General features: G+C 43.5%; 1 protein-coding gene across 2 annotated transcripts in view; it reads right to left on the bottom strand.

Moving 5' to 3' along the window:
• Positions 1 to 23,580, bottom strand: part of LOC112228033 (enhancer of polycomb homolog 1) — a 73,888-nt gene that overhangs the window by 44,701 nt on the left and 5,607 nt on the right. Inside the window, exon 2 of one of the 2 annotated variants that reach the window (XM_024393156.2) lies at positions 16,962 to 17,069. Coding sequence is in view for 1 of the 2 variants with exons in the window: in XM_024393154.2 (XP_024248922.1) it covers positions 3,485 to 3,637 (153 nt within the window). In the remaining variant the exon portion in view is untranslated. Of the gene's footprint in view, positions 1 to 3,484; positions 3,951 to 16,961; positions 17,070 to 23,580 lie in introns of those variants that run through there. The other variant, XM_024393154.2, reaches the window with a different exon arrangement.

Consider the following 23,580-nt stretch of genomic DNA (forward strand, 5'->3'; position numbering starts at 1 on the left):
TCACCCCCATGAGGCCTAAGGCAGCACACACGCCGCTGAACTCCGTGCAGGGTGAAAACTTGCATAAGGAACCAATTGGAAGCAGGCCTAAGCCAGACTCCTTTGCAGGCTCCTCTGGAGAACGCGAGGCAGCGACCCACTAACCTGAATCACAGCTGACCTGACGATAGCAAAATTACTCACAGCTGCTTGACTGAGCTTAGTGAAGTTGGGGACCTTCCTCTATTAATGTGTACGCACATGGTAGTGATAAAGGATGTCTGTGAATGAAACAACCAATGAACAAAATAGTCACCGCAGGGAGAAGGACCGTACATTAGATCATTTAGCTAGCTTATCCTCAGGTAGCCTACCTTCTTTTGGCCTAGCAGCATTAGCTAAGGCCGGTGCAACATGTAGGGTGGGTGATAAATAGAAAAGCACCCTGTCATGAAAATCCATGATACAGAAACCTTGCTACAAGCATCAGCTTACTTGTCTCAGTGCTCGTATTTGTGACATCATGCCAACTCCATGTTTTGGCATGACAATGTCAAGAGCAGAAACATCTGATACCATTAGACTACCTGATACACACAGCTAGGACACCTGGGCTAAAACAGAAACACAGGTGGGAAAGTTTTGCAGCCTATTTTCACAGAGACATGCATTTCCCTCAATGTAATGTTCCCGAGGAACAGGATGTAGACGCCAATAAAAAAGTGTGGCCTCCAGCAGGTGTTCATTAGACAAGCTGATTGCGGTTTACATAGTCATTAAAACTAGTTTTTCAACCATTCCACAAATTTCTTGTTAACAAACTATAGTTTTGGCAAGTCGGTTAGGACATCTACTTTGTGCATGACAAGTCATTTCTCCAACACTTGTTTCCAGACAGATTATTTCACTTATAATAACTGCTTCACAATTCCAGTGGGTCAGAAGTTTACATACACTAAGTTGACTGTGCCTTTAAACAGCCTGGAAAATTCCAGAAAATTATACCAGCCCTCTTCCTGTAGATCTAGGGTTCAGTCCAACCCTAATTTAGCATCGCTGATTCAGCTAATTTAGGTCTTGTTGAGCAGCTAATTAGTAGAATCAGGTGTGTTTAATTTAGGGTTGACTGAAAACCCACAGAGCTGTAGATCTCCAGGAAGAGGGTTGGGCAGCCCTGATATTTTTATTTTACTTGGCAAGTTTTGAAGTTAATTTCCTGCAATGTATGCTTTGGCCACAAATACATGTATAGGATGTGTCAACATTATTTGGGTTCGAGTTAATAGAATATTAACTTTAAAGGTGAGATTGACTGGACAGTTACTTTAAATTAAAAAAACATTTTGGGGGAACAAGAAATATTGAGTTGAAAATTAGAGAACTGCCCATAAAAATAAAGTCCTGTGAGCCTCACAGGCCCATGTTGTGCAGGGTTAACAAGATCAATTGTAGATCAGGGATGGGAAACTAGTCCGAGGGCTGGAGCTGTGTGCCCCCCCCCCCATCCCTAGAAAAACACAGCTGATTACACAAACTGCATTCCAAACAAAAGATTAGTTTAGTGTGTTAGCTGGGACAAAAGGGTTACACCAATCAGGCCCCCGAGGACTGGAGTAGCCCATCCCTGTTGTAGATTAATATCACATTGTATTGTTTTACAGCCTCATCCTATTCCAAGGATCCTTTGGCCAAAATATGTTTAATCAGTTTTAAAAAATGGAGGATGGGGACCCACTGCAGTACCTTCATTGACCTCACTTTGAGAACCCCTGGCCTAGTGCTCACCCATCAAACAAATCCAAGACCTCATACAGATTTTGCACAGTCCATTCAGTAACCAAGTAGCTTAATTGTGCAAAGAGAAATCCACCAAGACAAAAATAATAATTTTAGACTAAATGGAACTAGAGGACAGTCAAGGAAAAAGACATAGGTCAAGCCAAACAGTCTTCGATTTCTTAGAGGGGTAAGAAAACCCTGTTCCTGGAGTGCTGCGTGATTTTGTTTAAACTAGGGACAACACCTGCCCAACTGAGCTAATTGACCTGCACACCTGGTCTTCCAAGTTGGTTAAATCAAAAAAAGGGTTGCCTACCCATGTCCTAGAGCAAAGCATGATGGGGAAACAACACTTCCAACATTGCATAAAACATTGAGACGTATAAAATATATATGCTGTTGATTCCTATATGGTTTCACTATAGACAGCCAGCCACAGAGTTTTGCTTTCCAGATTTAAAACAACCTGGTCAGGGGAAGCTAGCTAGCAGTTCATCCATTCAGTCTGCCCCAGTCAACCAGCGCCAAGACTGTGTCCCAGATGTCACAACTTCTGGACCACTAACCCAATGTACAGTAAGACAAAAGTAATGCACTATAAAGAGAATAGTCCAGGTTTTCCATCCAGTTCCCACCGGGGTAGATGAAGGTCAGACAGCAAAGTAGCCATGCTGCATATCACTTGAGCCCCTGTAGTAAAACACCCCTCTCCTCTGTCACTCCAGGAGGTTACATAACAGAGAGCACAGGAAGGGAGATGGGGCTGGCGGTATTCTTCTGGTAGTTAAATTGACTGCACTACTGCTCCCCCATCCCTCCGATGCTCTAGTTGAGACATTGCCGATCATCACACCAAAATGCTCAAAATTGGTCACTGGGTTTGTTTTGGATTATATGCACACCACATCAGCACTCAGATCTGCTATATTATATTCAGGAGATCATTACCCTTAGGCAGGTGCTCTTTACTTCCATAACTAGTTTACTACAGCCTCACTCTGAGGTGCTTTATGAATACCTGGACTGGCTTCTAAATTGCAGATTCTGTCAGTTGTAGTTCAAGCTTGAAAGAATTTGACTATGGGTATACATTCCAACAGAATCAATGTCCCTGTCAATTTGAGACACTTGGCTAAGCATAGCTTTTGTGCACACATATGTATTCAAAAAAAAAGCCTGTGCAGTCTGGCAAGAGGTATCAGCGCCGTAGAGTTTGCACGTTTCTGTTCAGTTATTGACTGGTAGTGCCAGTCGCACAGCGTCGTGCGTGTGATGGTTGTTTTACCGATCTGTCCAACTGTGTAGCCCATTCAAAACATGCATAGGAAAGACATGTCGACTCAGTGTCTCCCCCTGGTATTTGTTCGTGGTAATGGCACCACTTCAAAGCCCATCCCCAACTGTGTTTTTGGCAAAGACAACGTAAACAAAATGGCGAAAGCGAAAAGAATCACGTGACCCCTTTGTGTTTTCCAATGTAAATCCAAGTGAAATAAGTGGATGCAACACGGCTTACTAGCCTACATTCGAAAAAATACACGGCTGGGATAATGTTGACGGTAAAATTTCGGTGTTACACGCACATTTCGTCGCAATTTACACTTAAGAGAAAACCGACACGGCAGCCATTTTGTGCAAACTTGCGCAGGCAAGATAGGGGCGACCCCGATAGTGAACATAGTGCAAACATCTTAAATATGAATCTGACAGCGATAATAAAACATACCGATTCCTCCTCTTTCTCCATCCCAGTTGGCATTTGCGGCACTGCCCGATTGATAGAGGCATATTCGTGCAGGTCAGGCAAGTCCTCGCAGCGGAAAACGGGTAGAAGCTTGGTAGCGTCCAGCGCCCGTGCCCGAAACGACAATTTACTCATTTTTTATAATGTGAGATGCAGCATAAATCTACCGATCTAATAATGTTCACAGCAGTACTGGTTTGAGTTCTCATGGATGGATCTGTGATGTTCATCAGAAGTCAACCGTTCGCTTGGTACCAGGGCAGGTATACGGCGATGCGAACGGGAGCCGGGAAGGCCCGGATTTTGGTCGATTACTACTATCGGTCTCTTTTTTTCCGAGGCTCCACTCTCCCTCCCTGTTTCAATACGCCATAGCCAACATGGCGGACATTACAAATTCTTGCAGCTGTCCCTTCGCTCCTGGCGGCCCAACCCCCGATCACACAACAGCCATTCCCTTACGGTATCGCGCGCATGCGTGCTCGCGGAGCCCCGAGGGGCGGGAACACTAGGGGAAGGGGATATCACTAGTTACCACAGCCAGAAAGTAAAACCCCGCCTATTTCTACAATTTCTTCTCAAATGTGATATAAAAAAAACTAAACCACACTCCTACATTTAAATTAAAACCAAAAAACGATATGTTTTCATGAACTTTTACGACAGTCAATTTTGACGTTGTGGTAACTAGTGGAAACCTAGTGAAAGGAGAGTACTCACGCTCCCTCCGTAGAAACGGACTGATATTCACATATTAGGATAGGCAGCTGAAAACCACTGTGCGATACCGGGGAACGAAATCACTTGCAGTACTAATGTACTTTTTATTGAACAGTATAGAGACAGACAGCCCTGCAGTGATAATTAATATTTTGCACAAAACGTGTATCAAAAAAAAAAAAAATGCAATACACAGTACCAGTCAAAAGTTTGGACACACCTACTCATTCAAGGGTTTTTCTTTATTTTTACTATTTCCCACATCGTAGAATAAAAGTGAAGGCATCAAAACTATGAAATAACACATATGGACTCATGTAGTAAGCAAAATCGTGTTAAACAAATCAAAATATATTTTATATGTGAGATTCTTCAAAGTTGCCACCCATTATGACAGCTTTGCAAATTCTTGGCATCCTATCAACCAGCTTCACATTGAATGCTTTTCCAACGGTCTTGAAGAGTTCCCACAAGGGATGCCCGATACATCGGCAAGCACATCAGAATCGTACGATATTAGCTAAAAATGTCTCGTTTAACAAACGATTTGCAAAACCGATGTCAAAGCGGATGTCAATGCATACCTATATAACGTAGGTACATGATGTAATGAACCACAAAAAAATCTAGAGCTACACGTGCCACACAGCATTCCTATCGAGCAGTCAACAAGTCGAGCAGTCATTTGAAAGAGTAAGAACATTTCAGCAAGACAACTCAAAAGGCGAAATCAATTAACGGCAAGATAATGGAATTCATTCCCCTTGACAATCAACCGTTCCAAATCACATACACATGGTTAGCAGATGTTAATGCGAGTGTAGCTAGTTTGTGCTTCTAGTTCCGACAATGCAGTAATAACCAACGAGTAATCTAACCTATGCTTCCCGGCTGATGTTTTGGTCACTTTTGAATGCTGGCGGTGCTTTCACTCTAGTGTTAGCATGAGACGGAGTCTACAACCCACACAAGTGGCTCGGGTAGTGCAGCTCATCCAGGATGGCACATCAATGCGAGCTGTGGCAAGAAGGTTTTCTGTGTATGTCAGCGTAGTGTCCAGAGCATGGAGGCGCTACCAGGAGACAGGCCAGTACATCAGGAGACGTGGAGGAGGCCGTAGGAGGGCAACAACCCAGCAGTAGGACCGCTACCTCCGCCTTTGTGCAAGGAGGAGCAGGAGGAGCACTGCCAGAGCCCTGCAAAATGACCTCCAGCAGGCCACAAATGTGCATGTGTCTGCTCAAACAGTCAGAAACAGACTCCATGAGGGTGGTATGAGGGCCCGACGTCCACAGGTGGGGGTTGTGCTTACGACAGCCCAACACCATGCAGGACGTTTGGCATTTGCCAGAGAACACCATGATTGGCAAATTCGCCACAGGCGCCCTGTCCTCTTCACAGATGAAAGCAGGTTCACACTGAGCACGTGACAGACGTGACAGTCTGGAGATGCCGTGGAGAACATTCTGCTGCCTGCAACATCCTCCAGCATGACCGGTTTGGCGGTGGGTCAGTCATTGCGCCCCCCCAAGCCCTCCATATGCTCGCCAGAGGTAGCCTGACTGCCATTAGGTACCGAGATAAGATCCTCAGACCCCTTGTGAGACCATATGCTGGTGCAGTTGGCCCTGGGTTCCTCCTAATGCAAGACAATGCTAGACCTCATGTGGCTGGAGTGTGTCAGCAGTTCCTGCAAGAGGAAGGCATTGATGCTATGGACTGGCCTGCCCGTTCCCCAGACCTGAATCCAATTGAGCACATCTGGGACATCATGTCTCGCGCCATCCACCAACGCCACATTGCACCACAGACTGTCCAGGAGTTGGCGGATGCTTTAGTCCAGGTCTGGGAGGAGATCCCTCAGGAGACCATCCGCCACCTCATCAGGAGCATGCCCAGGCGTTGTAGGGAGGTCATACAGGCACGTGGAGGCCACATACTACTGAGCCTCATTTTTACTTGTTTTAAGGACATTACATCAAAGTTGGATCAGCCTGTGGTGTGGTTTTCCACTTAAATTTTGAGTGTGACTCCAAATCCAGACCTCCATGGGTTGATAAATTTGATTTCCATTGATAATTTTTGTGTGATTTTGTTGTCAGCACATTCAACTATGTAAAGAAAAAAGTATTTAAGAATATTTCATTCAGATCTAGGATGTGTAATTTTAGTGTTCCCTTTATTTTCTGAGCAGTGTATATATATATGTATATATTTATTTTACCTTTATTTAACCAGGCAAGTCAGTTAAGAACAAATTCTTATTTTCAATGATGGCCTAGGAACAGCCTTGTTCAGGGACAGAACGACGATTTGTACATTGTCAGCTCGTGGATTTGAACTTGCAACCTTTCGGTTACTAGTCCAAAGCTCTAACCACTAGGCTGCCGCCCCATATGAATGAGTGATGGTACAGAACGGCATAGGCAGGATGCAGTAGATGGTATCGAGTACAGTATATACATATGAGATGAGTAATGTAGGGTATGTAAACATTATATTAAGTGGCATTGTTTTTTTGTTACCTTTATTTAATCACCGGTGGTGATTTGCTGTGAGGTAGCGGAGAAACAGTCTATAACTTGGGTGACTGGAGTCTGACAATTTTACGTGCATTCCTCTGACACTGCCCATGATCTCAGTCCTGGATGGCAGGAAGCTTGGCCCCAGTGATGTACTGGGCCATACGCACTACCCCTGTAGCGCCTTACGGTCAGATGTCGAGCAGTTGTCATACCAGGCTGTGATGCAACCGGTCAGGATGCTCTCAATGGTGCAGCTGTAGAACTTCTTGAGGATCTGGTGACCATGCCAAATCTTTCCAGTCTCCTGAGGGGAAAAAGGTTTTGTCAAGCCCTCTTCACGACTGTCTTGGTATGTTTGGACCATGATAGTTTGTTGGTGATGTGGACACCAAGGAACTTGAAACTCTCAACCTTCTCCACTACAGCTCAGTTAATGGGAGCTTGTTCTGCCCTGCCTTTTCCTGTAGTCCACGATCAGCTCCTTAGTCTTGCTCACATTGAGGTAGAGGTTGTTGTCCTGGCACAATGCCAGTTCTCTGACCTCCCTATAGGCCGTCTCATCGTTGTCAGTGATCAGGCCTACCACTGTTGTGTCATCAGCAAACTTGATGGAGATGGAGTCGTGCCTGGCCATGCAATCACCCCTACCACCTGGGGGCGGCCTGTCAGGAAGTCCAGGATCCAGTTGCAGAGGGAGGCGTTTAGTCCCAGGGTCCTTTGCTTAGTGATGAGCTTTGAGGGCACTATGGTGTTGAACGCTGAGCTGAAGTCAATGAATAGCATTCTCACATAGGTGTTCCTTTTGTCCAGGTGTGAAAGGGCAGTGTGGAGTGCAATAGAGATTGCATCATCTGTGGATCTTTTAGGGCGGTATGCAAGTTGGAGTGGGTCTAGGGTTTCTGGGATAATGGTGTTGATGTGAGCCATTACCAGCCTTTCAAAGCATTTCACGGCTACAGACCTGAGTGCTACAGGTTGGTAGTCATTTAGGTAGGTTACCTTAGTATTATTTGGCATAGAGCCTATGGTGGTCTGCTTGAAACATGTTGGTATTACAGAATGACAGGGAGGGGTTGAAAATGTCAGTGAAGACACTTGCCAGTTGGTCAGCGCATGCTCTTAGTACAAGTCCTGGTAATCAGTCTGGCCCTGCTGCCTTGTGAATGCTGACCTGTTTAAAAGGTCTTACTCACTTCAGCTGCGGAGAGCGTGATCACACAGTCGTCTGGAACAGCTGATCTCATGCATGTTTCAGTGTTACTTGCCTCAAAGCGAGCATCGAAGTAATTTAGCTCATCTCATAGGCTCGTGTCACTGGGCAGGTCTCGGCTGTGCTTCTCTTTATAGTCTGTAATAGTTTGCAAGCCCTGCCACATCCGTCGGAGCCAGTGTGGTATGATTCGATCTTAGTCCTGTGTTGACGCTTTGCCTGTTTGATGGTTCGTCGGAGGACATTGCAGGATTTCTTATAAGCTTCCGGGTTAGAGTCCCGTTTCTTGAAAGCAGCAGCTCGAGCCTTTAGCTCAGTGCAGATGTTGGCTGTAATCCATGGCTTCTGGTTGGGATATGTACGTCCAGTCTCTGTGGGGATGACATCATTGATGCACATATTGATGAAGCCAGTGTCTGATGTAGTGTACTCCAATGCCATTGGAAGAGTCACGGAACATATTCCAGTCTGTGCTATCAAAACAGTCCTGTTGCTTTCCATCTGACCACTTTTTTATTATCAGGAGGATAGAATTATGGTCAGACTTATCAAATAGCCAGTCTGGCTATCAAGTCAGTTCACCAAATTTCTGTGCTGCTAGAGCTGCCCTGGTCAACTGTAAATGCGGTTATTATGAAGTTGAAATGTCTAGGAGCAACAACGGCTTAGCCGCGAAGTGGTAGGCCACACAAGCTCACAGACCGGGGCCGCTGAAGCGTGTAAAAATAGTCTGTCCTCGGTTGCAACAGTCACTACAGAGTTCCAAACTGCCTCTGGAAGCAACATCAGCAAAATAACCGTTTGTCGTTAGTTTCACAAACTTGGTTTCCATGACTGAGCAGCCGCACACAAGCCTAAGATCACCATGCGCAATGCCAAGAGTTGGCTGGTGTGGTGTAAAGCTTGCTGCCATTGGACTCTGGAGCAGTGGAAACGCATTCTCTGGAGTGATGAATCACGCTCACCATCTGGCAGTCCGACGGCCAAATTTGGATTTGACGATTGCATTGGGGCAGGTACCGTTCTCTTGGCATAGTGCCAACTGTAAAGTTTGGTGGAGGAAGAATAATGGTCTGGGTCGTTTTTATTTATTTTTTATATATAGTTTGGGCATGGCCCCTTAGTTCTACTGAAGGGAAATCATAACGCTAAAGCATACAATGACATTCTATCTAGGAGATTCTGTGCTTCCAACTTTGTGGCAACAGTTTGTGGAAGGCCCTTTCCTGTTTCAGCATGACAATGCCCATGTGCACAAAGTCAGGTCCATATAGAAATGGTTTGTCGCGATCGGTGTGAAAGAACTTGACTGGCCTACACAGAGCCCTGACCTCAACCCTATCTTACACCTTTGGGATGAATTGGAACACCGACGCAAGCCAGTGCCCAACCTCACTAATGCTAATGGCTTAATGGAAGTTAGTCCCCGCAGCAAATGTCCCAACATCTAGTGGAAAGCCTTCCCAGAAGAGTGGAGGCTGTTATTGCAGCAAAGGGGGGAACCAACTCCATATTAATGCCCATGATTTTTTAATGAGTTGTTCGACGAGCAAGGGTCCACATACTTGGTCATGTAGTGTAACTCATTTTAACTGTAAAACAAACAAAAGTTTCTACAAGTTTACAAGGAATGCACAAACTCTAGATGGGCTACTTGAGAAGTTGAACACAAGTGCAGCAGACTGGTGTGAGAAATGATGACCCTGGCCGTGACCTCACTCCCTGCGGGTGTCTCAGGGGAAGTTGGGTTAGGCAAGAAATCTTTTATTTGTCAGATAAGCCTAATAAAACTGGTGTAGACCTTACCGTGAAATGCTTGCTTAAGAGCCCTTCCCAACAATACAGAGTTTAAAAATAAAATGGTAACACAAGAGGAATAAAATAAAATACAAGAATGGAGCTATATAAAAGGGAATACCAGTACCAGATCAATGTGCAGAGGTACAAGGTATTTGAGATAGATATGTACATGACGGCAGGGTAAAGTGACTAGGCATCAGGGTTGATAAGAGTCAAATAAGAGAGTAGCAGCTGCAAATGATGTGTAAAAAGTGTGTAATGTGTATTTGTGTTGTTGGTATGCGTGTGTGTATGCTGTGTCTGTGAATGTGTCAATGTAGTGTGTGTGTGTGTGTGTAGATGGCGATATGTAGATATATAATATAGTCTAGTGAGTGTGTGTGTGTGTAGGGTCAGTGCAGATAGTTTGGGTACCATTAATTGACTATTCACCAGTCTGGCTATTTAGCAGTCCTATGGCTTGGGGGTAGAAGCTGTTTCAGAACCTGTTTGCCGGAGAGTAGCAGAGCGAAGTCTATGGCTTGGGTGGCTGGAGTCTTCTGCAATTTTTCAGGCCCTCTGACACCTCCTGATATAGAGGTCCTGGATGGCAGGGAGCTCAGCCCCAGTGGTGTACTTGGCTGTCCGCACCACCCTCTAACGCTTTGCGGTCAAGGGCGTGCATTTGCCATACCAAGCAGTGATGCGGCCAGTCAAGATGCTCTCGATGGTGCAGCTGTAGAACTTTGAGGATCCAAGGGTCCATAAATATTTTTAGCCTCCCGGGGGGGAAAGACACTGCCGTGCAGGTGTGTGTGGACCATGTTAAGTCCTTAGTGATGTAAACCCCAAGGAACTTGAAGCTCTCAACCTATTCCACAACAGCCCAGTCGATGTGGATGTGCTCTCCCCTCTTACTCCTATAGTTCACAATCTGCTCCTTGGTCTTACTGACACTTGTAACAGGACAAATATACGCATCTCCCCAAATTATTTGATAACCAAATTTGAAAAGCAAACCACGACTCAGTGTACTGTAATTTTAGGGGACCTATATGTTAGTCAATGTCGCCCTCTTGTGGTACTGCAAAGCGTTGGTTTTGACATACTTCAACTGGTCTTCTATATTGAACAAAAATATTTAAAAAACACAACATGCAACAATATCAACAGTTATAATGAGTTACAGTTCATAAGGAAAATCAGTAAAACCAGGTGAAAAAGCCTGGAGTTGGTCCTGGTCATTTGTTTAATCTTTGCATTCTAAAATAATTATTAACAGGCATCTAAAATGAGTGTACAAAACATTAAGAACACCTTCCAAATATTGAGTACTGTAGTTTAATTATTTTTTGAGTAGACAATGTTTCCGAATTCACAGGCAGTGCAGCCTATTTAGGTTGGGGAAAAGTAAATGCAAAACATGAATTTAAACTGTTTACAGGTCCACAATTTGCAATCATTTTGTCTTTCAGAAACAGTCAGTGACATTTGCTGTAGCCTGAAAAATAAAATATTCTGTATGCATCCCCAAAAACATTTGATGTTCCCCAATGATATTTCCTTTAGATACTGTGTCTTTGCCTACTTCCAAAATATAGTCACCATAAAAGGTGAATGACGGGCGATTATCAGGCGACCTTACAATGCTCGTTCACAATCGATTTTACGACAGGTTTGATTTATAACCGGAACAAATATGGTGATGAGAGGAAGCCCAGTGGCCGGCAGTGGGAGAAGATAGATTTTGGCCGACATTATGCTAATTTTCCTATTGATGAAACACTTGATTTCAATACAGCTTTCTGTTCACAAAACTTGAATCTGTTACTAACAGTGGGCCAATTTATTGCATTGTTGAGAAACAGTGCTTGCGCAAATCGAGTTATTGCGCACGCACATTTCAGAGTGTAGGCGTTCCCAAATGGAAATATGCTCATTTATGCTGCAGTAGTTTGTGTGTCGGGGGGCTGGGTTTAGTCTGTTATATCTGGAGTATTTCTCCTGTCTTATCCGGTGCTCTGTGTGAATTTAAGTATGCTCTCTCTAATTCTCTCTCTCACTCTGGCCCTGAGCCATAGGACCATGCCTCAGGACTACCTGGCCTGATGACTCCTTGCTGTCCCCAGTAGACTTCGTCGTGCTGCTGCTCCAGTTTCAACTGTTCAGCCTGCGGCTATGGAACCCTGACCTGTTCACTGGACATGCTACCTGTCCCAGACCAGCTGTTTTCAACTCTCTAGAGACAGCAAGTCGGTAGAGATACTCTGAATGATCGGCTATGAAAAGCCATCTGACATTTACTCCTGAGGTGATGACCTGTTGCACCCTCGACAAGCACTGGGATTATTATTATTTGACCCTTCTGGTCATCTATGAACATTTGAACATCTTGGCCATGTTCTGTTATAATCTCCACCCGGCACAGCCAGAAGAGGACTGGCCATCCCTCATAGCCTGGTTCCTCTGTAGGTTTCTTCCTAAGTTCTGGCCTTTCTAAGGAGCTTTTCCAAGCCACCGTGGTTCTACACCTGCATTGCTTGCTGTTTGGGGTTTTAGGCTGGGTTTCTACACAGCACTTTGTGACATCAGCTGATGTAAGAAGGGCTTTATAAATACATTTGATTGAAATACATGCTAGAACACGCAAATAGGGTCTCGCTAGCTCGTTCTTGGCTCTGTCCACCTCTCTGCTTGTTCTGTCACTGATTAATTTGCTCCCATTGGAAACGACAGGTTGTGGTCCATCTTGGGTTAGTTATAAACATTTTAAAAAGATTTTGTATTAACATTTGCAGCGCCATTGTGGGCTTCCACCATTTTAATTTAGTCAACTGGGTGGGACTTCCAACTTCATTGGCTGATCACTCCTGGTGACCCTGTTGGAGTCATGTCCAACTGGTTCTTCAGGAGAGATCAGCCAATTGTAAGGAAGAAAATGTGCTACTTCCAAATTGAGATAGCATCTGTGATTGAGGCTATAATGGCACAGATACAAAGACGAGTCCTCGATCTCTCTCTATGACCTAATGCTGGTAACCATGTATGCCTATGCTGATTGATAGAATCAGGTGTGGATATTTGCTCCTTAAAAGGGATAATCCACCCCCAGAAATAAAAAAAATCATGCAATGCTTGTCAATTTGGTGAAAGCCTTAGTTCTATCAGTGGGTAAAATAATTTCCCCCATGATTTAACTTCTAAGTTGTCCATCTGTGAAATCAGGAAATCGTGTAGGAATGTGTCATGGTTACATGGTTTTCGTTACTGGGGATAACACACTATCACGTCATAAGGCTTTTAAAACAATTACCTGCACTCCAGATCGCCAAATTAGACAATAGATGGTATGGGAATACTTGTTAAGAACACATTCATTAGTTTAGATTGTCACAACAAAGTATATACAGTGCATTCGGAAAGTATTCAGACCCCTTGACTTTTTCCACATTTTGTTACAGCCTTATTCTACAATTAATAAAAAATTCAAAAACATCAATCGACAAACAATATCCCATAATGACTAAGCAGAAAGAGGTTTGTTTTTTTTGCAAATGTATTAAGAATAAAAAAACAGATATCCCATTTACATAAGTCAGTACTTTAACCTTTGGCAGCAATTACAGCCTCGAGTCTTCTTGGGCATGACGCTACAAGCTTGGCACACCTTTACTTGAAGAGTTTGTCTTTGCAGATCCTCTCAAGCTCTGTCAGGTTGGATGGGGAGCGTCGCTGCACAGCTATTTTCAGGTCTCTCCAGAGACGTTCGATGACGTTCAAGACCAGGCTCTGGCTGGGCCAATAAAGGACATTCAGACACTTGTCCCGAAGTCACTCCTGGGTTGGCTTCGCTGTGTGCTTAGGGTCATTGTCCTGTTGGAAGATGAACATTCGCCCCAGTCCGAGGTCCTGAGCGTTCTGGAGCAGGTTTTCTTCAAGGATCTCTCTGTACTTTGCTCCATTCATCTTTGCCTCAATCCTGACTAGTCTCCCAGTCCCTGTTGCTGAAAAACATACTCACAGCATGATGCTGCCACCACCATTCACCGTAGGGATGGTGCCAGGTTTCCTCCAGACATGACACTTGGCATTCAGGCCAAAGAGTTCAATTTTGGTTTCATCAGACCAGAGAATCTTGGCTCTCATGGTCCGGGTCTTTAGGCAAACTCCAAGCGGGCTGTCATATGCCTTTTACTGAGGAGTGGCTTCCGTCTCACCACTCTAAAATAAAGGCCTCATTAGTGGAGTGCTGCAGAGATGCGTGTCCTTCTGGAAGGTTCTCCCATCTCCACAGAGGAATTCTAGAGCTCTGTCAGAGTGACCATTGGGTTCTTGGTCACCTCCCTGACCAAGGCCCTTCTTTCCCGATTGCTCAGTTTGGCCAGGCGGCCAGCTATAGAAATAGTCTTGGTGGTTCCAAACTTATTCCATTTAAGAATGATGGGGTCCACTGTGTTCTTGGAGATCTTCAACATTGCAGACATTTTTTGGTACCCTTATCCAGACCTGTGCCTCGACACAATCCTGTCTTGGAGATCTACGGACAATTCCTTCCACCTCATGCATTAGTTTTTGCTCAGACATGCAGTCAACTGTGGGACCTTATACAGACAGATGTGTTTCTTTCCAAATCATGTCCAATCCATTGAATTTACCACAGGTGGACTCCAATCAAGTTGTAGAAACAGCAAGGATTATCAATGGAAACAGGATGAACCTGAGCTCAATTTCGAGACTCATAGCAAAGGGTGTGAAAACTTATGTAAATACAGTCTTTTTTTAAATGATAAATTAGCAAAAATGTCAACCTGTTTTCACTCTGTCATTATGGGGTATTGTGTGTAGATTGATGAGGAAAATTTGTAATTTAATCCATTTTAGAATAAGGCTGTAACTAGTGATGCACCAATATGACATTTTTGGCAGATACCGATATCCAATATTTTCCTTGCCAAAAACCCTGATACCGATATTTAAAATTTGAGCAGCCTTTTAAGCATTCTGGTACAGTTACACACACACACACACACACACACACACACACAGGTCTAAGGAACTGCATCTCAGTGCAAGAGACGAAACAACAGTCCCTGGTTCGAATCCAGGCTGTACCACATCCGGCCGTGAAAACAGCACTACAATGTTTCATTAGCTACAGTTACCTAGCTAACTATACAGCTAGATGTCATCTAAAATAACTTTAATTTATAAGACAGTTCTTATTTGATTAATGGTGGTTGGACCCATCTATGTGAAGTTGGCACAATAAGGATTAGCCACAATAGTGGACTTTGCGGTTAGCCTTCAAAATAAAAGTATGGCATAATTCCACTATTTGTATGACTGTCAATGACACTTTTATTTTGAAGACAAACTGCAAATTCCACTATTGTGCCTAATCCTTATTGTGGCACATAACCCGGTCAGGTCGAGCCTTAATAGCCAGATGAAGCTCGGTGGCTGCTTACAACGTTAGATTTGGGCAACAGGGTTAAGTAGCTGGCTAGCTATTTATCTTCATGAACTGAAGTTCAATTTCAATATGGTGCCAGGTTTCCTCCTGTGTGCAAGTAGAGATACTAGGGTGCAAAAGAGCAAAAATAAATAATATGGGGATGAGGTAGTTGGGTGGGCTATTTACAGATGGGCTGTGCACAGGTGCAGTGATCGGTAAGCTGCTCTGACAGCTGATGCTTAAAGTTAGTGAGGGAGATATGAGTCTCCAGCTTCAGAGATTTTTGCAGTTCGTTCCAGTCATTGGCAGCAGAGAACTGGAAGGAGAGGCAGCCAAAGGAGGCTTTGGGGATCACCAGTGAAATATACCTGCTGGAGCGTGTGCTACGAGTGGGTGTTGTTATGGTGACCAGTGAGCTGAGATAAGGCAGGGCTTTACCTAGCATAGATGACCTGATGCCAGTGGGTCTGGTGACGCATATGAAGCGAGAGCCAGCCAACGAGTGCATACAGGTCGCAGTGGTGGGTAGTACATGGGGCTTTGGTGATGAAACAGATGGCACTGTGATAGACTGCATCCAATTTGCTGAGTAGTGTTGGAGGCTATTTTGTAAATTACATCGCCGAAGTCAAGGATAGTCAGTTTTACGAGGGTATGTTTAGCAGCATGAGTGAAGGAGGCTTTGTTTTGCGAAATAGGAATCCAATTCTAGATTGGAGATGCTTTATGTGAGTCTGGAAGGAGAGTTTTCAGTCTAGCCAGACACCTAGGTATTTGTAGTTGTCCACATATTCTAAGTCAGAACCTTTCAGAGTAGTGATGCTAGTCGGGCGGGCAGCAATCGGTTGAAGAGCATGCATTAACTAGCGTTTAAGAGCATATGGAGGCCACGGAAGGAGTGTTATATGGCATTGAAGCTCGTTTGGAGGTTTGTTAACAGTGTCCAAAGAAGGGCCAGAAGTATACAGAATGGTGTCATCTGCGTAAAGGTGGATCAGAGAATCACCAGCAGCAAATTACTGCAGTTTCTACTGGTCATTGTTTTCAGGCTGGTTGTATTGGTGTTAGCCTTAGCTTGGTATATAGCTATCTCCCCTAGAAGTTGTGGTCAAACAAATGATGCTTTATTACCAACACGGTATTGTTTACACATTGTTCGTGTCCGGGGTTTGCTTGTTTGCAGACTTTTTTGTACAGCTTTGACAGTGCAACTATCTTTTTACACGCAAAGACCCAAACAGCGTTCCATAGTATGTACTGTATGTTGAGAAGCCAATAGCAGTGACGCTATTACTGTGTAACTCCAGTAGGGCAACATCTGAAAAATAGTGCACTAGGTGGTGTGTACCGGAGCTCGACCAGTGGGCGAAAGCCAACATCACCCACGAGAGAACGGTTGATTGTCAAGGGCAATGAATTACATTATCTTGACGTTAATGGAGTTTGCCTTTTGAGTTGTCTCACTGAAATGTTCTTACTCTTTCAAATGACTGCTCGACTTGTTGACTGCTCGATCCACACAGCAGACATTGTGGGCTAGGTTAGGAATGCTGTGTGGCACTTGTAGCGCAAAATTCTACGTGGCGTCATTACATCATGTACCTACGTTATATAGGTATGCACGGTAGCTTTAACATCGGTTTTTAACTTCGGCGTTGAACTAAATTCCGATATATCATGCATCCCCAGCTGTAACACAACAAAATGTGGGAAAAGGGAAGGGGGTACTTTCCGAAGGCACTGTATGAATGCATTATAGCTTAATCTCACCTGTACTGATAGGAGGGTGTGGTCTCCTGCCTGTAGAGTGGGGGTGTGTAGTCCACACACTAAGAACGTACTCCATGCTTATCATCCATTTGGGAATGGGATAGTGGCCTGGAAAGCAGAGACCGAAATGAAACTGATGTCATTGTGTACATGTTGTCCAAAGGACGTTAAACCTATACCCTCAAATTCAAAATCTGGATCTTAAAAGGAAGTTCCACTGCTTCTCACCCCCATTATTCCCCACTATTAGGGACTGGTTTGGATCTGGAACACCAGGTCAGTGCAATTAATTAGGTAGAACAGAAAACCAGCAGTTTTCCGACCTCGTAGGGTAGTTGTCCCAGGGATATACCCATGTTTGGAGTTGTACTGTAGATGATGTATTGTCACTAGCTAGATTCAAGTCACAAGCATTTTGTTACACCCACAATAATATCTGCTAAATATGAGTATGTGACCAATAACATTTGATTTAATGTAGCCAGCAAGAGCATCAGCATGTGTGGCTACTAGCCAGTCAACCATTACCATTTCACTTAGCAGTATGATATTATGCTGGAAGCACGATAACAGATTTAAGAGTCCCCCTGTAAAGACATGCTAAATGTTGGGAATATCAAAAACAAATAGTTTCCCCCAGTATTGCAACCACCTTCGAAAAAAATCTATTGATAAATGAAATTCGTCAAATTATACTACAGATAGTGTAGGCTGTATTTGAAGAAATACACTTAATAAAATATAAGTTTCTAGAATTACTCAATAGTCTTAAACTTCAAATTTGTCTCGTGCTGGGCAACGGGTTTAATACAGAGTACTGGTGACTCCTTACTCCACCCACTGCAATGTAGGGCTGGGAAATTGTTCAAATTAATATTTGTGTGATATTTCAAAAGCCTGTATCGCAAGAATCAAGGTTGTGTTATTTTCCCTTTTTATGAGAGAGTTTGTGTCTGCTTGTTCTCATGTTGTATTTTTGGTCTCGTCTCATTTGCTCCTCCATGCTGTGTACCATCCCCATTCACACAAGAGATGTTTATATAATGACAAGATTATTTTTTTTATGTAACCTTTATTTAGTCAGTTAAGAACAACATCTTATTTACAATGACTGCCTACCCCGGGCAAACCCTAACGATGCAAGGCCAATTGTCCGGTTGTGATACAGCCTGGAATCGAACCAGGGTCTGTAGTGACACCTCTAGCACTGAGATGTAATGCCTCAGACCGCTGCACTACTCGAGATGTACGTCTTCGCACTTACAATTTAAGTTGTCCCAAAGCGACAAGATTATTCCAAAATAAGCACATAGAAACACATTGCCCTTATTTTGAACATATTTTAGCAAGGGAAACCTCTCGCTTCACCTCTTCGGTTTATACACAAAGCCCATCCCCCTGTCTCTCATTCCAACAAAGTTGAAACCACATCTTTCTCTTTGGCAAGCAGTTTCAACTCACTATTTCCATTTGAGGCTTGGTCCAAAATAATCTCTAATATGGACACCAAAACACATTGAGACATTATTTGAGTTCATTGTTTTAAACAATACACTTTTTAGGTCTCACCTACTCAAATTACACGCAGTAGACAACTAAGATGATAGTATCAATTTACATGAATTGCTGAAAATGAATGCTCCGTTTTACAGCTTGCCTCATTTTAGCCAAAGAAAGTTTTACTAGCTGTCTAGTCTGTTTTATGAAAGTGCAATAAGCATAAAACAATTTAAGAAATTGGCAAATTTTTACAAATAAGGCAGGCCACTTGATTTCAACATCTGAACAAAGTGGACAGGCTAACATGCTTTCCAAACAGTTGGAGACAGGATGTGTTCATAACAATAACTGTTCAACCTTGTTAGCTAGCAAATAGATCCAAGTTGGCTAAACTTGAAATATAACGACTAGCTGGCTAATCACCAGCACGTGGGCTTGAGAGGTTGTTGATGAGATCTATATTAATTTTCTATAGCCCAATGCCTGCTACAATAAGTTAGTCATCATTAGTGAATGTGCATTATGCATGGCTCTAGTTAAATTTGGAACAAAATAAATACATTTTCAAACTTAAAAGCTAGATCAGTGATTATTGCAAAAAAAAAGCAAGTTCAAATAATTTTATTATTAGGGGTTCTTATGGTTGTGGAAGGCCTATATTTAGCCTAGGTATAACTTCACAAGCCCTCAATTCATTCGACTATTGCTGTGTATTTGACCTTTAAGTTCTATGTTTTTTTTTTAAAACGTTAAAAAAAACAGTTTAGATGATTTTTAAACCATATTGCCCAACCCTACTGCAATGCAATACACATTATACATATTGGGTTGTAGAGGACAGAAAAAAAAACACTTTACTCGTCTCAGCTAAAGTGGGGTGGGAAATACTCAGCAGTCTTTACTAACCAAATGTGTAGTTTTGGAGGGGGACTGTGTCGTACATACCCAGCAGCACTTTGTTCGCCACCCCCTCCATAGCCTCAATGCAATAAGCTAATAGACTTTACATGGGATATATTGGCTTGTAGTGAGAACTGGTCTACCTGTCTCAGCTAAAGAGGTGTGGAAAATACTCAGTAGGGTCTCTACTAGTGTTGCACGGTATACCAGTCCCACGGCTATATCACGGTACCAAAACTTTATGTAAATGTTTTTATTAAATAACTTGTCCCTATCTATCTAAAGAACCCGCTGGCGCCTGTTATAAAATGTTCATAGTCAGTTTATAGGTTCTGTTTAATTGTTGAAGGAACAGCAACTAGTCTCGTATGCACCGCTCCAATAATGTCCACTTCACTTTCACGCACATATCATGTGTGGCAGCTGTGAACAGCCAGCTGCATCCCCTACCAGCCCTCACTCACCTGCTCCTCTCTGTCCGCATCTCTTCCGCCATCAGTTTTTAAATATATATAATTTAGCGGTGATGGAGAGCGAGGATGGAGACCCTGATCAGTCTTCTGCTGTTACATTAGAGCAGCACGAGCTAAAGTGATACATTGTATATAATTGAATCCCTGGTATAACCAAGAGCACAAGCCAGTCTGAGTATAGGCTTTGTAAGTTCACTGTCAAGCAGCAGTGCCAGAGAAGAAAAACAGCTTCGCGACAGACATGCTTGCAGCGTTACAGCATAGCAAACAGCTTGTCTCTAGCTCAAAATAAATAAATGAATCATAACCAGAGCTACCTATTTTCTACTTGCAGGATGTTGCACGCATTTGATCGAATTTCACAAACCATGTCATATTAGGTATTCTTTTTTATTGCACAGGAATTAAAAGGAAAAGTGTCTGCCACTCATGAATGATTCAAAAAAGGTAGGATTCATATAGGCCTAAATTATATTTAAAAATATATATTTCTGGTGCCAAACATTTTAGTTGGGAGCAGTGTGTGTGTGTATATGTTTGTGGGCGAGAGAGTGGTGTCAAAATAAAATTTTATTGGTCACATACGCATGGTTAGCAGACGTTAATGTGAGTGTAGCGAAATGCTTGTGCTTCTAGTTCTGAACATGCAGTAATATCTAACAAGTAATCTAACAATTTCACAACAACTACCTTATACATGCAAGTGTAAAGGAATGAACAAGAATATGTACCGTAATTTCCGGACTATAAGCCGCTACTTTTTCCCCACGCGTTGAACCTCGCAGTTTATACAATGACACGGCTAATTTATGGATTTTTCCCACTTTCACAAGATTCATGCCGCCAAAAAACTGAGCACCATCACATAATGTGACGTAAATCAAGCGCGCTCAAACTTCCCATCATTCTGATTACGGTAGTCATTTTGTCACCCTCATCATGGCAAAGACACGGAGAAATGCATATGATGCAGCTTTCAAGTTGAAGGCGATCGATCTGACTGTTGGAAAAGGAAATAGAGCTGCTGACAGCGTGGAGCATTGTCAAAAAATCCACTATCATCAACAGGTTTCGAAAGGCTGGACTGCTGCGTGTTGAAGAGGGCAGCGATCCAACATCGGATGAAGCAATTCTGAGGCTATTCAACTCCGACACCGAAGGAGATGACTTCAGTGGTTTCAGTGCACAGGAGGAGGAAGATAGTGACCATTGACTTTCTCGGTAGGCTGTTTAATTTTTGTTACAAGCCGTGTTTCGTTAAAGCCTATTTATTTTTGTTACAAGCCGTGTTTCGTTTAAAGGTAGTGTAAAGTTAATTTGTTTCAATGTACCGGTAGGCACCTGCGGCATATAGACATGTGCGGCTTATTTATGTACAAAATACATATTTTTTAATAATTCAGTGGGTGCGGTTTATATTCAGGTGCGCTTAATAGTCCAGCAATTACGGTACATAACTGCCTTGTTCAGAGGCAGAACGACAGATTTTTACCTTTACCTTTTTACCGTCAGCTCGGATTCAATCTTGCAGTTAACTAGTCCAACGCCCTAACCACCTGCCTCTCATTGCACTCCACGAGGAGCCTGCCTGTTACGCGAATGCAGTAAGAAGCCATGGTAAGTTGCTAGCTAGCATTAAACTTATCTTATAAAATCTATCAATCAATCATAATCACAAGTTAACTACACATGGTTGATGATATTACTAGTTTATCTAGTGTGTCCTGCGCTGCATATAATCGATGCGGTGCGCATTTGCGAAAAATTGTTGCTCCAAAGTGTACCTTACCATAAACACCAATGCCGTTCTTAAAATCAATCAATCAAAATCAAAATCAATCAAAATCAATATATTTTTAAACCTGCATATTTAGTTAATATTGCCTGCTAACATGAATTTATTTTAACTAGGGAAATTGTATCACTTCTCTTGCAACAGAGTCAGGGCATATGCAGCAGTTTGGGCCGCCTGGCTCGTTGAGAACTGTGTGAAGCCCATTTCTTCCTAACAAAGATAGCCAACTTCGCCAAACGGGGGATGATTTAACAAAAGCGAAAAAAGCACAATTACGAAAAAAGCACAATTGTTGCACGACTGAACCTAACCCTAAACATCAATGCCTTTCTTAAAATCAATACACAGAAGTACACGGCTCAAAAAAATAAAGGGAACACTAAAATTACACATCCTAGATCTGAATGAATGAAATATTCTTATTAAATACTATTTTCTTTACATAGTTGAATGTGCTGACAACAAAATCACACAAAAATTATCAATGGAAATCAAATCTATCAACCCATGGAGGTCTGGATTTGGAGTCACACTCAAAATTTAAGTGGAAAACCACACTACAGGCTGATCCAACTTTGATGTAATGTCCTTAAAACAAGTCAAAATGAGGCTCATTAGTCTGTGTGGCCTCCACGTGCCTGTATGACCTCCCTACAACGCCTGGGCATGCTCCTGATGAGGTGGCGGATGGTCTCCTGAGGGATCTCCTCCCAGACCTGGACTAAAGCATTCGCCAACTCCTGGACAGTCTGTGGTGCAACATGGCGTTGGTGGATGGAGCGAGACATGGTGTCCCAGATGTGCTCAATTGGATTTAGGTCTGGGGAACGGGCGGGCCAGTCCATAGCATCAATGCCTTCCTCTTGCAGGAACTGCTGACACACTCCAGCCACATGAGGTCTAGCATTGTCTTGCATTAGGAGGAACCCAGATCCAACCGCACCAGCATATGGTCTCACAAGGGGTCTGAGGATCTTATCTCGGTACCTAATGGCAGTCAGGCTACCTCTGGCGAGCACATGGAGGGCTGTGCGGCCCCCCCAAAGAAATGCCCCCCCACACCATGACTGACCCAACGCCAAACCGGTCATGCTGGAGGATGTTGCAGGCAGCAGAACGTTCTCCACGGCGTCTCCAGACTGTCACATGTGCTCAGTGTGAACCTGCTTTCATCTGTGAAGAGCACAGGTCGCCAGTGGCAAATTTGCCAATCATAGTGTTCTCTGGCAAATGCCAAAGGTCCTGCACGGTGTTGGGCTGTAAGCACAACCCCCACCTGTGGACGTCGGGCCCTCATGCCACCTTCATGGAGACTGTTTCTGACCGTTTGAGCAGACACATTCACAATTGTGGCCTGCTGGAGGTCATTCTGCAGGGCTCTGGCAGTGCTCCTCCTTGCACAAAGGCGGAGGTAGCGGTCCTGCTGCTGGGTTGTTGCCCTCCTACGGCCTCCTCCACATCTCCTGATGTACTGGCCTGTCTTCTGGTAGCGCCTCCATGCTCTGGACACTACGCTGACAGACACAGCAAACCTTCTTGCCACAGCTCGCATTGATGTGCCATCCTGGATGAGCTGCACTACCTGAGCCACTTGTGTGGGTTGTAGACTCCGTCTCATGCTACCACTAGAGTGAAAGCACCGCCAGCATTCAAAAGTGACCAAAACATCAGCCAGGAAGCATAGGACCTGAGAAGTGGTCTGTGGTCACCACCTGCAGAACCACTCCTTTATTGGTGGATGTCTTGCTAATTGCCTATAATTTCCACCTGTTATCTAATCCATTTGCACAACAGCATGTGAAATTTATTGTCAATCAGTGTTGCTTCCTAAGTGGACAGTGTGATTTCACAGAAGTGTGATTGACTTGGAGTTATATTGTGTTGTTTAAGTGTTCCCTTTATTTTTTGAGCAGTGTATATATTTTTAAACTGCATATTTAGCTAAAATAAA

Source organism: Oncorhynchus tshawytscha, linkage group LG29 (assembly GCF_018296145.1).
Source record: "Oncorhynchus tshawytscha isolate Ot180627B linkage group LG29, Otsh_v2.0, whole genome shotgun sequence".
NCBI classification, from domain to species: domain Eukaryota; kingdom Metazoa; phylum Chordata; class Actinopteri; order Salmoniformes; family Salmonidae; genus Oncorhynchus; species Oncorhynchus tshawytscha.